General features: G+C 42.8%; 1 protein-coding gene across 11 annotated transcripts in view; it reads left to right on the top strand.

Moving 5' to 3' along the window:
- CLTCL1 (clathrin heavy chain like 1) overlaps positions 1 to 14,282 on the top strand; it is a 97,902-nt gene that overhangs the window by 6,377 nt on the left and 77,243 nt on the right. For all 11 annotated transcript variants that reach the window (XM_074391079.1, XM_039462401.2, XM_039462398.2 and 8 more), the window contains one exon: positions 8,978 to 9,185. In XM_074391079.1, the coding sequence (XP_074247180.1) occupies positions 8,978 to 9,185 (208 nt within the window). The remainder of the gene's footprint in view (positions 1 to 8,977; positions 9,186 to 14,282) is intronic.

Here is a 14,282-nt window from a genome sequence, read left to right as displayed (position 1 = left end):
CTCTCCCTGAGCTAACCTACTCCTAGAATGTACGTTCTGGAAAAGACTTTAGTGTCATCCGTCTTCATAGGCCCTCATTTACAAAGCTCCCTCTTTAGGCTAGGAAAGACTTGTTGGTAAGTTTGAAATACAAAATACGGGTTTTTAAAATTTTTATTTTCTTGAGATAGAGTCTTGCTCTATCGCCCAGGCTGGAGTGCAGTGGCGTGATCTAGGTTCACTGTAACCTCCTCCTCCTGGGTTCAAGCAATTCTCCTGCCACAGCCTCCTGAGTAGCTGGGACCTCAGGCATGTACCACCATGCCTGGCTAATTTGTGTATTTTTAGTAGAGGCGGGGTTTCACCATGTTGGCCAGGATGGCCTCCATCTCCTGACCTCATGGTCCACCCACCTCAACCTCCCAAAGTGCTGGGATTACAGGCATGAGCCACCACACCCAGCCTTTTTTTTTTTTTAACGGAGTTTCGCGCTTGTTGCCTGGGCTGGAGTGTATTGGCATGGTCTTGGTTTGCTGCAACCTCTGCCTGCCAGGTTCAAGCGATTCTCCTGCCTCAGCCTCCTGAGTAGCTGGAATTACAGGCACCCACCACCACATTCAGCTAATTTTTGTATTTTCAGTAGAGATGGGGTTTCACCATGTTAGCCAGGCTGGTCTCGAACTCCTGACCTCAGGTGATCAACCCACCTCAGCCTCCCATGTTCAGGGATTACAGGCATGAGCCACCACACCCCTCAAATATGTTTTAAAAACTACAAATGAGCTAAATTTGACTGCCCTGAAACAAGTAATTTGTTTTGCTACTTGTTTACCATCCATGTGCTAGGCACAAGGATAAAGCAGTGAGTGAGACTGGGAAGGAGACAGATACAGAAGGAAAAAAGATTGGTGTTCCCAGAGGCACGGAAGTGTGAGAACATGGGGATGGTCAGTGCAACTCGAGCATTCTGGCTGCATTGATGTAGGCAGTTAATGTTTTCACCAATACTCTTGTATAAGCACAGTTGTAGTCCTCCCACTTAGACATCTCTCCTTAAGCCCCTTATACATAGAAACAACAGGACTATCAGATGAGTAATTTCTTTTTACATAATCCCCAGTGTCAGATTTTTTTTCTTTTTTCTTTTCTTTTTTTTTTTTTTTAAGACAGGGTCTCTCTCTGCTGCCTCCGCCGGAGTGCAGTGGTGTGATCTCCGCTCACTGCAGCCTCTGCCTCCCAGGTTAAAGCGATTCTCATGCCTCAGCCTCCCAAGTAGCTGGGACCACAGGCGTGTACCACTATGCCCAGCTAAATTTTGTATTTTTAGTAGAGCAGGGGTTTCATCATGTTGGCCAGGCTGGTCTGCAACTCCTGACCTCAAGTGATCTGCCCACCTGGGCCTCCCAAGGTGCTGGGATTATAGGCGTGAGCCACCACACCTGTCTCCCAGTGTCAGATTTGATTTTTTATTGATTTGATTGCAAGCTTTGAGAACTGAAAAGGATCATTAGACATCTTCTTTACCTTTCTTTAGTTAACCCTTATATATGCCATTTGAAATGTGTAGGTAGGGCCCAGTGCGATGGTGCATGCCTGTAACCCCAGCACTTTGGGAGGCTGAGGCAGGTGGATCACTTGAGACCAGGAGTTCAAGACTAGGCTGGCCAACCTGGCAAAACCCTGTCTCTACTAAAAATACAAAAATTACCCAGGTGCAGGGGCACACACCTGTAGTCCCAGCTAGTTGGGAGGCTGAGGCATGAGAATCGCTTGAGTGTGGGAGGCAGATTTTGTAGTGACTTAAGATCATGCCACTGCACTCCAGCATGGGCCAACAGAGCAAGACTGTCTCAAAAGAAAGAAAAGTTTTTAACAAAATGTGTAGCTAAGTTACCTATCAGAATAATAATACTAAGGATTAGGAGTCCTTGGTTCTTTCTTTCTTTTTTTTAAACAAGATCTTGCTATATAAACAGGTCTTGAACTCCTGGGCTCAAGCTATCCTCCCGCCTCTGCCTCCCTAAGAGCTGGGATTACAGGCGTGAGCCACAGTGCCCGACAGTTATTTCTGCTAACTAGCAGGGAAAAAAAACCTAGGTCAGGCGCTGTGGCTCACGCCTGTAATCTCAGCACTTTGAGAGGCTGAGGCAGGTGGATCACCTGAGGTCAGGAGTTCGAGACCAGCCTGGCCAACATGACAAAACCCCATCTCTACTAAAAATATGAAAATTAGCCAGGCATGCTGGCTGGCACCTGTAGTCCCAGCTACTCTGGAGGCTGAGGCAGAAGAACCACTTGAATCCGGGAGGCGGAAGTGGCAGTAAGCTGAGATCGAACCACTGCACACCACTCTGGGCAACCAAGTAAGACTCCATCTCAAAAGACAAGAAAATCTGGCTTTTCAGCACATCACTTTTCTGGAACTGTTTCTGCATATGAAGTAAAACTCACAGTAGAATCTGGCATCTTAGATGGAAAAGTTACTTTTGTGGGATTGTCCTGTATTTAGCATCCTGGCTAAATGAGTAGAGAATGAGTTCATTATACTATTAAAACTACCCTTGTCTATTTCTTTTCTTTTCTTTCTTTCTTTCTTTCTTTTTTTTTTTGAGACAGAGTCTCACTCTGTCACTCACACAGGCTGAAGGACAGTGGCTCTATCCCGGCTTGCAACAGCCTTCAACACCCGCGTTCTCCTGCCTCAGCCTCCTGAGTAGCTGGGATTCTCCTGCTTCAGCCTCCTGGGTAGCTGGGATTACAGGCACATGCCACTGCACCCAGCTGATTTTTGTATTTTTAGTAGAAACGGGGTTTCACCATGTTGTCCAGGCTGATCTTGAACTCGTGATCTCAAGTGATCCACCCACCTTGGCCTCCCAAAGTGCTAGGATTACGGGCGTGAGCCACTGAGCCTGACCCCCTTGCCTGTATCTGAAGACAGCAAGGTAGCACTCCTGGTTGAGAACTACTGTCTTAATTTTATCTGATTCTAATAGTTTTTATCTCATTTTTATCTAATTTATCTTATTTTTATCTAATAGTTTTTATCTTATTTTTTGATCCACCATTCTCAGATGTTAAAACACTTATTTGTGAGGTACTTATATACACATGCCATGAATGTGTATATATGCTCTTAGATAAAATTTTGACTCAACTACTATTATTTAAGAACCTACTATGCTCAAGAGATTAGATACAAATTATTCAGCGTTACAAATTCTTGATATTTGGAGTTGAAATCAGAATGTCACTGTATTAACCCAACATTGATCCCCAAACTGAGAACAAAATGACAGTTTAGAAAACCCAGACCCACTTAAGTGCATTGCTCTGTCTGGAGAGCATCCAGTCCTATTCTGCTAAAGCCAGAAAATCTGGACAGGTCGAGAAGACCAAGAATGGTTGCTGACTAATACGCAGTCAGCTTTGTTTTACTTATGTCTCCAACCACTACCAGTTTATATTGAGGCCAATTCCAGACATCTTGTTTTATCCTAAAACACTTTAGAATGTATCTCCGAGAGAAAACTCTTTTGTTATTTTTTTCCAATTTTTAGAATTGTTTGTAAAATACACATCACATAAAATTTATCATCTTAACCATTTTTTGGTGTACACTTTAGTGATACTAAGTACATTCATAGTGTGCAGTCATCACCACCATCCATCTCCAGAACTCTTCATCTTGTAAAACAGGTGCTCCATACTTGTTAAAAAATGACTCCCCATTCACTCCTCTCCCTAACCCCACCTACTTTTTGTCTCTATAGATTTGACTATTCTACATACTGGATATAAATGGAATCATATAATATTTGATATTTGTCTTTTTGTGTGACTGGTTTTTTTTGTTTTTTTGTTTTTAGATGGAGTCTCACTTTGTTGCCCAGGCTGGAGTACAGTAGCACAACCTCAGCTCACTGCAACCTCCACCTCCTGGGTTCAGGTGATTTTCCTGCCTCTGCCTCCTGAGTAGCCAAGATTACAGGCACCTGCCACTGTGCCAGGCTAATTTTTGTATTTTTAGTAGAGACAGGGTTTCACCATGTTGACCAGGCTGGTCTCGAATTCTTGACCTCAAGTGACCCATCTGCCTTGGCCTCCCAAGGTGCTGGGATTACAGGTGTGAGCCACTGTGCCAGACCTTGGCTTTTTTCACTTATCATAATGACCTCAAGGTTCATTCATGTTGTAGCATGTGTCAGAATTTCCTTCCTTTTAAAGGCTGAAGAGTAAATCCTATTGCATGTGTATAACACATTTTGCTTATCTCTTCATCCATTGATACACACTAAGAATTCTTTCTTTTTTAACTCTAATAATGTCATACCTTAAAAAAATCAGTAATTTCTCAACATCACCCAATATCTTGTCAGTGTTGTTTCTCTGTCTCAAACGCTTTATGCATTTGGTTTGTTTGAAATCACATCCAAAGAAGGCCTATGCATTGCATTTGGTTGACATTTTATGTATTAGAGCTGCTTTTCGAAGGAAGCTTTGATCTTATTTTTTGATATTTAACATAAACATTTTATTTGTGTACATTTATCTTTTTAATTTCATAGTCCTTTCAAATTTGTTAAATTCTTATTGTTACTCTGGTATACTGACAGTCTTAAAGCATACCCTTAGCAGATAAAACAGTCCCTGTATATGACTTTGATTAGAGTAATTACTCAGAATATTGACTAGCAGATGATTAAAGGTCAGAGCCCTGGGGCTTGGATCACAGACAGTGATCAATGTGGCCATCACCAATGAGGTGTGGTTCGGCACCGGACACACACTCACTTCATGCTTTTCCATCTCATTCCAAGAGTCTTTTGTTTCATACATTGTTTGGGCTTTTATGTGCTAAATATTCAGATGGATTCAAAATGAGGAGAACCTGAATTTGACTCTGAGAAGAAACAAAGAGATTAAGTAAATATGAATAACTAATACAAAGCAAAGCTCTCTATTCTATAAGCATGCCACAGATAAAAGACCTGGAGTAGGGGACTGATTCCCCATGAAAGTTACTTAGGCTACCTCAGCAGAGCTAAGCCAGATACTTTGCTGAAATGAAGATTTATTCTACCTCATTTACTTGGCTTCAAGAAAATTAGATTGGTTTGGCATGACTTCTTAGTGAGCCCATATTGACTGCAGGTATTCATGTTTTTCTTTTCAAAGGACTCACAAATCTGATGGATAATGTAGAATTTGGAGGGAGAACCTCAAATGCAGCAGTCTTATCTTCTGGAATCCCACTGTCCTCTGTTTGATTAATAAATATTATAAATCCTAGCACTTTGGGAGGCTGAGGCAGGCGGATTACTTGAGGTTAGGAATTGGAGACCAGCCTGGCCAATACAGTGCAATGCTGTCTCTACTAAAAAATACAAAAATTAGCTGGGTGTGGTGGTGCATGCCTGTAGTCCCAGCTACCCGGGAGGCTGATGCAGGAGAGTCACTTGATCTTGAGAAGTGGAGGTTGCAGTGAGTCAAGATCACACCATTGCGCTCCAGCCTGGGCATTGCAGCAAAACTGTCTCAAAATAAATAAATAAGTAAATATTGTAATTTTTCTAGGGCATTGATATTATTCTGTTTTTCAGGATTTTTCTATTAATTGTATATTTGTCTTTTTGTTGTGACTGGTTTTTGCGTGACAGAATAAATAACACTAATCCTATCCTTGCCCTCCAGTAATTTATGACCTTGGATGTTGTTATATAAGCCAGCAGGGGACTAAGCTAGGGAGAGGATGATGGAATTTGAACATGGCTTATTTGTGAGAAAGTTGGTAAGACTGGGAGGTTTTCTTTGGTTGTGATAATGTGGTTTCTTGGTTTACTAGCTATCGGTGGTTACGCTTGTGGGGCTTCTGTTATTTCTCATTCTTGGTTTAGTTAAGTAGGTTAACTTAAGTAAATCATGCCCATCTTCATGGGCTGCTCCCCTGCTTCCCTTCTAAGCCTTGGTGTATCCTGGGGCTCTGTGCCCTGGGATCCCAGGCCATCCTCTCACATTTCACAGTCTCTCTTGGTGATTCCATCCAGTCTCATGACTTTGCCTGCTATAGATGACCCCCATATTCTTATTTTTTGGCTTGAAATTTTTTTAGACTAAAAAGTTAAGCAATATAATACCTAAGAAAATTCCAAAAGTAGGCCGGGCGCGGTACCTCAAGCCTGTAATCCCAGCACTTTGGGAGGCCGAGGCGGGTGGATCACGAGGTCGAGAGATCAAGACCATCCTGGTCAACATGGTGAAACCCCATCTCTACTAAAAATACAAAAAATTAGCTGAGCATGGTGGCACGTGCCTGTAATCCCAGCTACTCAGGAGGCTGAGGCAGGAGAATTGCCTGAACCCAGAAGGCAGAGGTTGCGGTGAGCCGAGATCGCGCCATTGCACTCCAGCCTGGGTAACAAGAGCGAAACTCCGTCTCAAAAAAAAAAAAAGAAAGAAAAGAAAAAGAAAATTCCAAAAGTAACAAGTGCTGAGGATGGCAGGCCCTACCAAATGTTACAAACCTCAATAAATAAAATAGCATGATGTTGATGTGTAGCAGATGTTAGGAGCCCCATGATAGCTGAACACATGGAGGTTCCTGAAGAGCAGTGTGCTGGAAAAGGTAAGGATACCCCTGGCACCTTGCTTTATGTACCTCTTCCATCTGGTGGTTCATCTGTATCCTTTGTAGTAAATGAGAAACATGTTCCCTTGAGTTCTGTTAGCTACTCCAGCAAATTAGTCAGATCCAGGAAGCAGGTCAAGGGAACTCTGTTTTATAGCTGGATGGTCGGAAGTAAAGGCCACAGCCTGGGCTTGGGATTAGCGTCAGAAGTGGAGACAATCTTATGAGACTGAGGCCTCAACCTGTGGGATCTGATGCTGTCTCCAGGTAGATATCGTCAGAATTGAATTAAATTGTAGGATATCCAGGTGGTGTCTGCTGGAGAAACCCCCACACATCTTGTGTTAGAAGCGTTATGTTGAGTGATGTGTGAGAACAGGAAAAATAATTTGGTTTTTCCTATCCTTAATAAACCACTGCTAGCATTATTTTCTTTGCTGTAACCCGAGGTTGGAACATGAAGGGACTTTCTTGTAGTAATGGCAATATCAACTGGCAGATTCTATTTTTTTTTAATTGCATTTTAGGTTTTGTGGTACATGTGAAGAACATGCAAGATTGTCGCATAGGTACACACATGGCAGTGTGATTTGCTGCCTTCCTCCCCTTCACCTATATCTGGCATTTCTCCCCATGCTATCTCTCCCCACCTCCCCACCCCCATTCCTCCCCCATTTACCCCCAGCACCCCCATCATTCTCAGCAAACTGACACAAGAGCAGAAAATCAAACACCACATGTTCTCACTCATAGGTGGGTGTTGAACAATGAGAACACATGGACACAGGGAGGGGAGATTCTATTTTTAAAAAATTACTTCACTACAGTTATGAAGTAATGTTTTGTTTTTTGCTGTTCTATGTCCTTGTGTTTGTTTTGGTGAACTCATTTGGGAACATAATCACTACTTAGTTTATCTTTTCTGTCTTAAAATGGAATATGAATTTCAAACAACTCAGTATTGTGGTCAGAACACAGGCTTTATTATACCTGGCTCCATCATTAATCAGCTTTGTAACTTCAGAAAGATTTCTTAACCCCAACTTGGTTTTTCTCCCAAGTGGGATGCCTGCCTCAGTGGGTTAACAGGAAGATGAGATGAGGTGACCTGTTGTCCTGCAGCCTGCTCCACTCAGCAGCTGGAACATTCAGTATGTGCTAGACTCTGCTACAAAAGACAAATAAAGCACCGTCCTGAGTTATACTCATAGTATGAACAGTCTCGCTTATGTTCCTTCCAAAGGGTGGTGGTGATTTTAACACAATAGTCCATGATCTCTGTTGCCAGTGTGAGCCTCTTCAAGGTTACACAAAGTAGCAGATGTTACATGGTCACATCAGTAGCAGTAGAATTGGGGCTGAACAGAACAGTGTTTAAAAGTAAAGGTGTCTAGCCAGGCATAGTGGCAGGTGCCTGTAATCTCAGCTAATTGGGAGGCTGAGGCAGGAGAATCACTTGAACCCGGTAGGAGGAGGTTGCAGTGAGCCGAGACTGTGCTATTGCACTCCAGCCTGGGCAACAAGAGCACAGCTCTGTCTCAAACAAACAAACAAACAAAGGTGTCTTGTAGGTCAGAACAGGGAAGTTTATAGAAATAAGCTTGGTGCTTTATAGGAGTAATAAACATTCCTTGAATATGTGTTTCCCAGGGTTTTTCATTGATGCTTATCCCATGAACAGGTCTTGATTTAGATTTAGCCCAGGCGCTATATATAAGATGGCCTTTGGAGAAAGGCGCCTGGTTTCAGTTTACACAGTGGAAGCAATCCATCGGCCTTGGAAGATGTGCCAAACCTGCTGACTTTCTTATTAACCCCAGACTCTCCGGGAAGTATTCACACTGACTTAGAAATTCATTCAAATCAGATTTAGACAGATTTGATGAGATCTAGGGAAATATTTAAGCAAAAACTTTCAGCCGGTTCCTTTTTCTTGCCTTTTGGAGAAACCAGGTTTTGTGTTTTCTCCCTTTCCCTTCCACTTCCCTCGCCTCCACCTCTCCAAGACCCCCTTCCTCCCAAAGCTCTCCTCAGTGGTGGGCTTATCTGGGACACCTTATTTGATAGTGTTCTTTGGGAGTTCACCCCCAACTCATCTCTTCCTGTCTGTATCACTTGTGGCATCCTTGACACTGCCTGGTGTTCCTGCACATGTCTTCACTGTGGGTTGGTAATACCCTTGAGAGTTGATTCACAGGCTTGGGTGGATCTATTAAAGGTGTAGAAAAGAAAGCTAATGTTTGGTTCAAGTATTTACCTAATGTTAACTTTTTTCTAAATTTTAACTTTTACTCCTCTTCCTTTGCTTTTGGCTAGAGTACATCCGTTTCAGAGGAAAAACAATTAATCAAATGCCTTTTTTCTGTTTAGCTCCAAAACCTTGGAATTAATCCAGCCAACATTGGATTCAGCACACTGACCATGGAATCTGACAAGTTCATATGTGTCCGAGAGAAAGTTGGCGAGCAGGCACAAGTTGTGATCATTGACATGAATGACCCAATGGCTCCGATCCGACGGCCTGTCTCTGCAGAGAGTGCCATCATGAATCCAGCCTCTAAGGTGGTAGCTCTGAAAGGTAAACCTGATGGGATTGTTAGAAAGGAATCTTATCTCATTTCAACGGCTTCGTTACCTTAAATATTGAACAAGTGTCACTAAACTCATGGCAAAATGTCATCAGCTTAATTCCAAAAGGTTTAGCAAAAGCTGTGTTTAGTGTGCCCTAGTAAGAGGCCTCTGAGCGCCAGAGCTTCTTGGTAACATCACCCACAGTGCCAGACACACTGAGAGGAAGCAAATGCCCAGGTCTTTTGTCTTCACGTGACTAGGAATGCACAATAGCACTGTGCATGTTTCCCAGGAGGGCTGTGTGGCCCCCTTGCCCAAGGGCCTGCTGGAGTGATGCTTCCAGTCATCTGAAGACACAGGCTCAGGGGTTTTCCTTCTGTGAAACACATCAATGATAGAAGAGCTAATAATTAGTAGAATTTCACCTCCCTGAAATCAAGGAGTCTTGGGTGCTTAAAGCCTTCTAGTTATCTTGAAAAATACAGAATCTTTTTATATTGCCTTCATTTGGGAAATAAAAGGATTAGGTATGCAGTAGACTTAATGTTTTATGTGAAATGCACCATCACTTACTTTGAAAAGCAAAGGGTGTTTCTGGACCTAAAATTAGTGAATGCTAAATACTAGCTTCGCCTAGGCTTCTGTTTTGTTAACAGAGATAGTGTCTACTTGGTCATTTCAGTAGGTAGAAGGACATCTGAAAGTTAAAACCTTTCTATTTAAAAAGAAATAACTGAAATTGTTTTATTCTAAAGGATCTTTGTTCTATTACCAACTCTACCTTTTCCCTGTAATCTTGTTCAAGTAATTACTTAAACATATAGTGTAAGCAGTATAAACTGTTTTTTTTTTTTGTTTTTTTTGTTTTTTTTGTTTTTTTTGAGACAGTGTCTCACTCTGTCTCCCAGGCTGGAGGGTAGTGGCGCAATCTCGTCTCACCGCAACCTCTACTCCCGGGTTCAAGCGGTTCTCCTGCCTCAACCTCCCGAGTAGCTGGGACTACAGGCCACCATGCCCAGCTAATTTTTTGTATTTTTAGTAGAGATGAGGTTTCACCATGTTAGCCAGGATGGTCTCTATCTCCTGACCTCAAATGATCCACCCACCTCAGCCTCCTAAAGTGCTGGGATTACTGGTGTGAGCCACCACACCCAGCCAGTATAAATTATGGAGTATTAATGATTCTTTTATCTTTCTCTTACTTTGTCACTTATCCCTTGGCTGTTTTTAATGGAATATTTGCCTTATAGTATTGCCTTTTTCTGCATTTTATATTGTTGTAGTACTTTAAAAAATATTTGTAGAGAAGGGGTCTCACCATGTTGTTCAGGCTGGTCTTGAACTCCTGGCCTCAAATGATCCTCCTGCCTTAGCCTCTCAAAGTGCTGGGATTACAGGCATGAGCCACTGTACCCAGCCTTGTTATAGGACTTTCGAGAGACCTTATCTAGCATGTTGTTTGCTGTTTCGTATTCTCAGCAGGTCTCAGAAATGCTCTGCATCTTAGTCTTCCTGGTTCTCTGGTGTAGTTCTCTTTAACAGTATGCAGTGCGGAGCTCTTAGGGTGTGTATGTGTATTCTGATGTGGAGTTGGGAGTAAAGAGAAGACAATAGTTAGATATTGTCAATCCCTTTCAGCCAAAGACCACCAGGAGCACATTTGCAGTTGAACAAGGTGGGTTTATTGTTGCAGTGAGAGAGAACACATGCCATGGGGAATTGGGGAGTGTCTCAGTAAGAAGGCGTTAGAGCCTTTATAGGATTTGGGCTTTGGTTGGATGATTTAAGAGGTAGTCTAAGGAAGCAGAATTTGCTGTAGATTGGATGTTGGCAGCAAGTGGGGGTAATTTTTATGATTGTATAACTCAATAAATCTTATCTATTAGGGAGTGAACATTAGAGTCAGATTAAAGCTGTAATGGGGTAAAGAAGTAGCTGTCACTCATTTGAGCTGAGAGAGACGGGTGTTTGTTGATATTTTGTGAGTTGTGCAATAACCTTGTTTTTTTGTGTTTGCTCTGTCTTACTTGATCGTGGCCTCAGAGGGCCTTCCTGAGGCTGGTGTTCTCCAAGGTGATTTATGTCCCTCAGGAGAGCAGTGTGGCCTTGCTGTGATTGCCAGGCCAGCTTCCAGGTGGCAGGGGATGCTCCTTTTAATTTTCTTTCTTAATGGTCATATAAATCACTTCAACTATGACATGTTGAGTGCTGTTTTCTTTTGTGTATGAAACTGTACGGCTCTGGAACCAAAGAGATATAATTTTAAGGCTTTATCTTATTTTTACTGCTAATTCTGTAGCATTAAAATCTCAGATCATTGTAGTACAAATCATTAATAAGTGGAGGATGTACAGTGTGTTTTCAAGGCCCTACACCAAAGTGAGCAAAACTGTCTTTGAAGAGTTGTTTGTATAGTGATTGGTTGATGGAGATGATTGATTCGCAGGTGAGCCCCGCCATAGCACACACCTTGACTAGCTCCCAGGAGCCAGTGCAGAAATACAGGGGTGTGGGGGCCTCATCTTGTATCTTACAGATTTTTTCTATTTTGGGTGGTGAAGTTTTATGATTGGAAAGGCGCTCCTGAAGGAGCTCTTGGACCTCCTTTTACAAAAAGGGCTAGGCCGGATGCCTCATGTCCATAATCCGAACACTTTGGGAGGCCATGGCTGGAGAATTACTTGAGCCCAGGAGTACAAAGCTTCACTGAGCTATTATCACACCACTGCATTCCAGCCTGGGTGACAGAGCACGACCCTGTCTCTAAAAATAATAGTAAATTACTTAAGGCTGGTTGCAGTGGCTCACACCTGTAATCCCAGCACTTTGGAAGGCCAACATGGGCGGATCACCTGGGGGTCAGGAGTTGGAGACCAGCCTGTCCAACATGGAGTAACCCCATCTCTACAAAAATATAAAAATTAGTGGGTGTGGTAGCATGCATCTATAATCCCAGCTCCTCAGGAGGCTGAGGCGGGAGAATCGCTTGAACCTGAGAGGTGGATGCTGCAGTGAGCAAAGATTGCACCATTGTACTCCAGCCTGGGCAACAAGAGGGAAACTCCATCTCAAAAAAAAAAAAATTAAATTGAAAGGGACATCATTGCAGCATGTCCTCATGCCCGGCTGTGAACTCCCAAGGTGCTCAGAGGTACTCAGCCCATGTTATTGCCAGGCTTTCTGGAGAAGCCTGAAGCAGATTCACTTACCCAGTCTCCGTTTATACTTTCTCTACTGATGGGTTTGTGGGGAATTCTTTAAAGCCAGATACATTTTGCCCTTGACTTAAAGAGCATGAGGTGGTGGCAGAATTCATCATCTGCTGCTTATGATTTTAGTGGAACCCCTTAACTGAGGGATTGGCAAACAGTCTGCTTTTTGCCCCTGAACCAGGAATGCTTTTTATTTGTTTTAAGACCAGGTCTGTCTCTCTCATCCAGGCTGGAATGCAGTGATACGATCATGGCTCACTGCAGCCTTGAACTGTGCTCAAGCGATCCTTCGACCGTAGCCCCCCAAGTAACTAGGACAACAGGCACGTGCCACCATGCCCAGCTAATGTTTAAACATTTTTTGTAGCAATGATATCCGACTATATTGCCCAGGCTGGTCTCAAACTCCTGGCCTAAAATGATCCTCTTACAAATGATCCTCAGCCTTCCAAAGTGCTGAGATTACAGATGTGAGCCACCTCACCTGGCCAAGAATGGTTTTTATGAACAATTGTAAAAACAAAAGAAAACAGACAAATATGTGACAGAGGTCTTACATGTCCTTTTATAGGGAAAGTTGGCAGATACCTTAGTATTTCTGGCCCCGGGGTGATAGTCCCAATTTTATTGTGAAATATTGTGTATTAGCCTGATCTCATGCTGTTATAAAGAACTACCTGAGACTGGGTAATTTTGAAGAAGTCAATAATTTAATTGACAGAGAGTTCCACAGGCTATATAAGAAGCATGGCTAGGAGGCCTCAGGAAACTTATAATCATGGCAGAAGGTGAAGGCGAAGCAAGCATGTCTTACCATGGCGGAGCGGTAGAGAGAGAGCAAAGTGGGAAGTGCCACACATTTTTTTTTTTTTTTTAGATGGGGTCTTGCTCTGTTGCCAGGCTGGAGTGCGTGATCTTGGCTCACTGCAACCTCTGCCCCCTCGGTTCAAGCAATTCTCTTGCCTCAGCCTCCCAAGTAGCTAGGACTACAGGCGCATGCCACTACACCCCACTAATTTTTTTTTTTTTGGATATTTCAGTAAAGACCAAGTTTCACTGTGTTACCCAGGATGGTCTCTATCTCCTGACCTCGTCATCTACCCACCTCGGCCTCCCAAAGTGCTGGGATTACAGGTGTGAGCCACCGCACCCTGCTATCCTTTTTTTTTTAAGTGCTCCTTGCAGAGCAGGGCTAACCCATAGGCAGTGTGTCCAGAGTAGCCATACCCACACTTTTACCCATCAGATCTCGCGAGAACTCACTGTCTCCGGAACAGCAAGGGTGAAAACTGCCTTCATGATCCAGTCACTTTCTACGAGGTCCCTCTCCAACTTTGGGAACTACAACTTGAGATGAGATTTGGGTGGGACACAGAGCCAAACCATATCATATTACCTTTCATTATTTATATGTATTTCTTTTTACAAACTTTTCCTTTTTTCTCTTAATTTTTAGAAGTAGATGGAGTATAGGCTAACCTAGTACCTGTGTGGCAAAATTGGCGCTGAGCTCAGTGGGGGATAGAGGAAGGGGAATGGTACTTCCTGGAGACCCCTTCTTCACCTTGACCACTTAAATCTGACCTGAGGTAGTTCCCAAAGAAGATTGATCCTTTTTTGGTCCTTTTTATGATGCTGAATATTTTGTGCCTCATAAACACTTGTTAATTTAAACCAGCCTAAAGACAGCTTGACAAGTTTTCAAGCTAGAGGAAATTTCCTCTGTGACCTAAGGCTGTTTGACCCTAAAAGGTATCCCCATCTTGGCATTGTACCACCAAGAACTTTTAGTCCAGTTTTATATATATATGTATCTTTGTCTGCCTTTTTCAAGTATAATTGACATAATGTAACGTTTACTCCTTCTAAGTGATTTTTAATGTATTCATAGA

Source organism: Saimiri boliviensis, chromosome 21 (assembly GCF_048565385.1).
Source record: "Saimiri boliviensis isolate mSaiBol1 chromosome 21, mSaiBol1.pri, whole genome shotgun sequence".
Classification (NCBI taxonomy): Eukaryota; Metazoa; Chordata; class Mammalia; order Primates; family Cebidae; genus Saimiri; species Saimiri boliviensis.
This window is presented reverse-complemented; position numbering and strand designations above follow the sequence as displayed.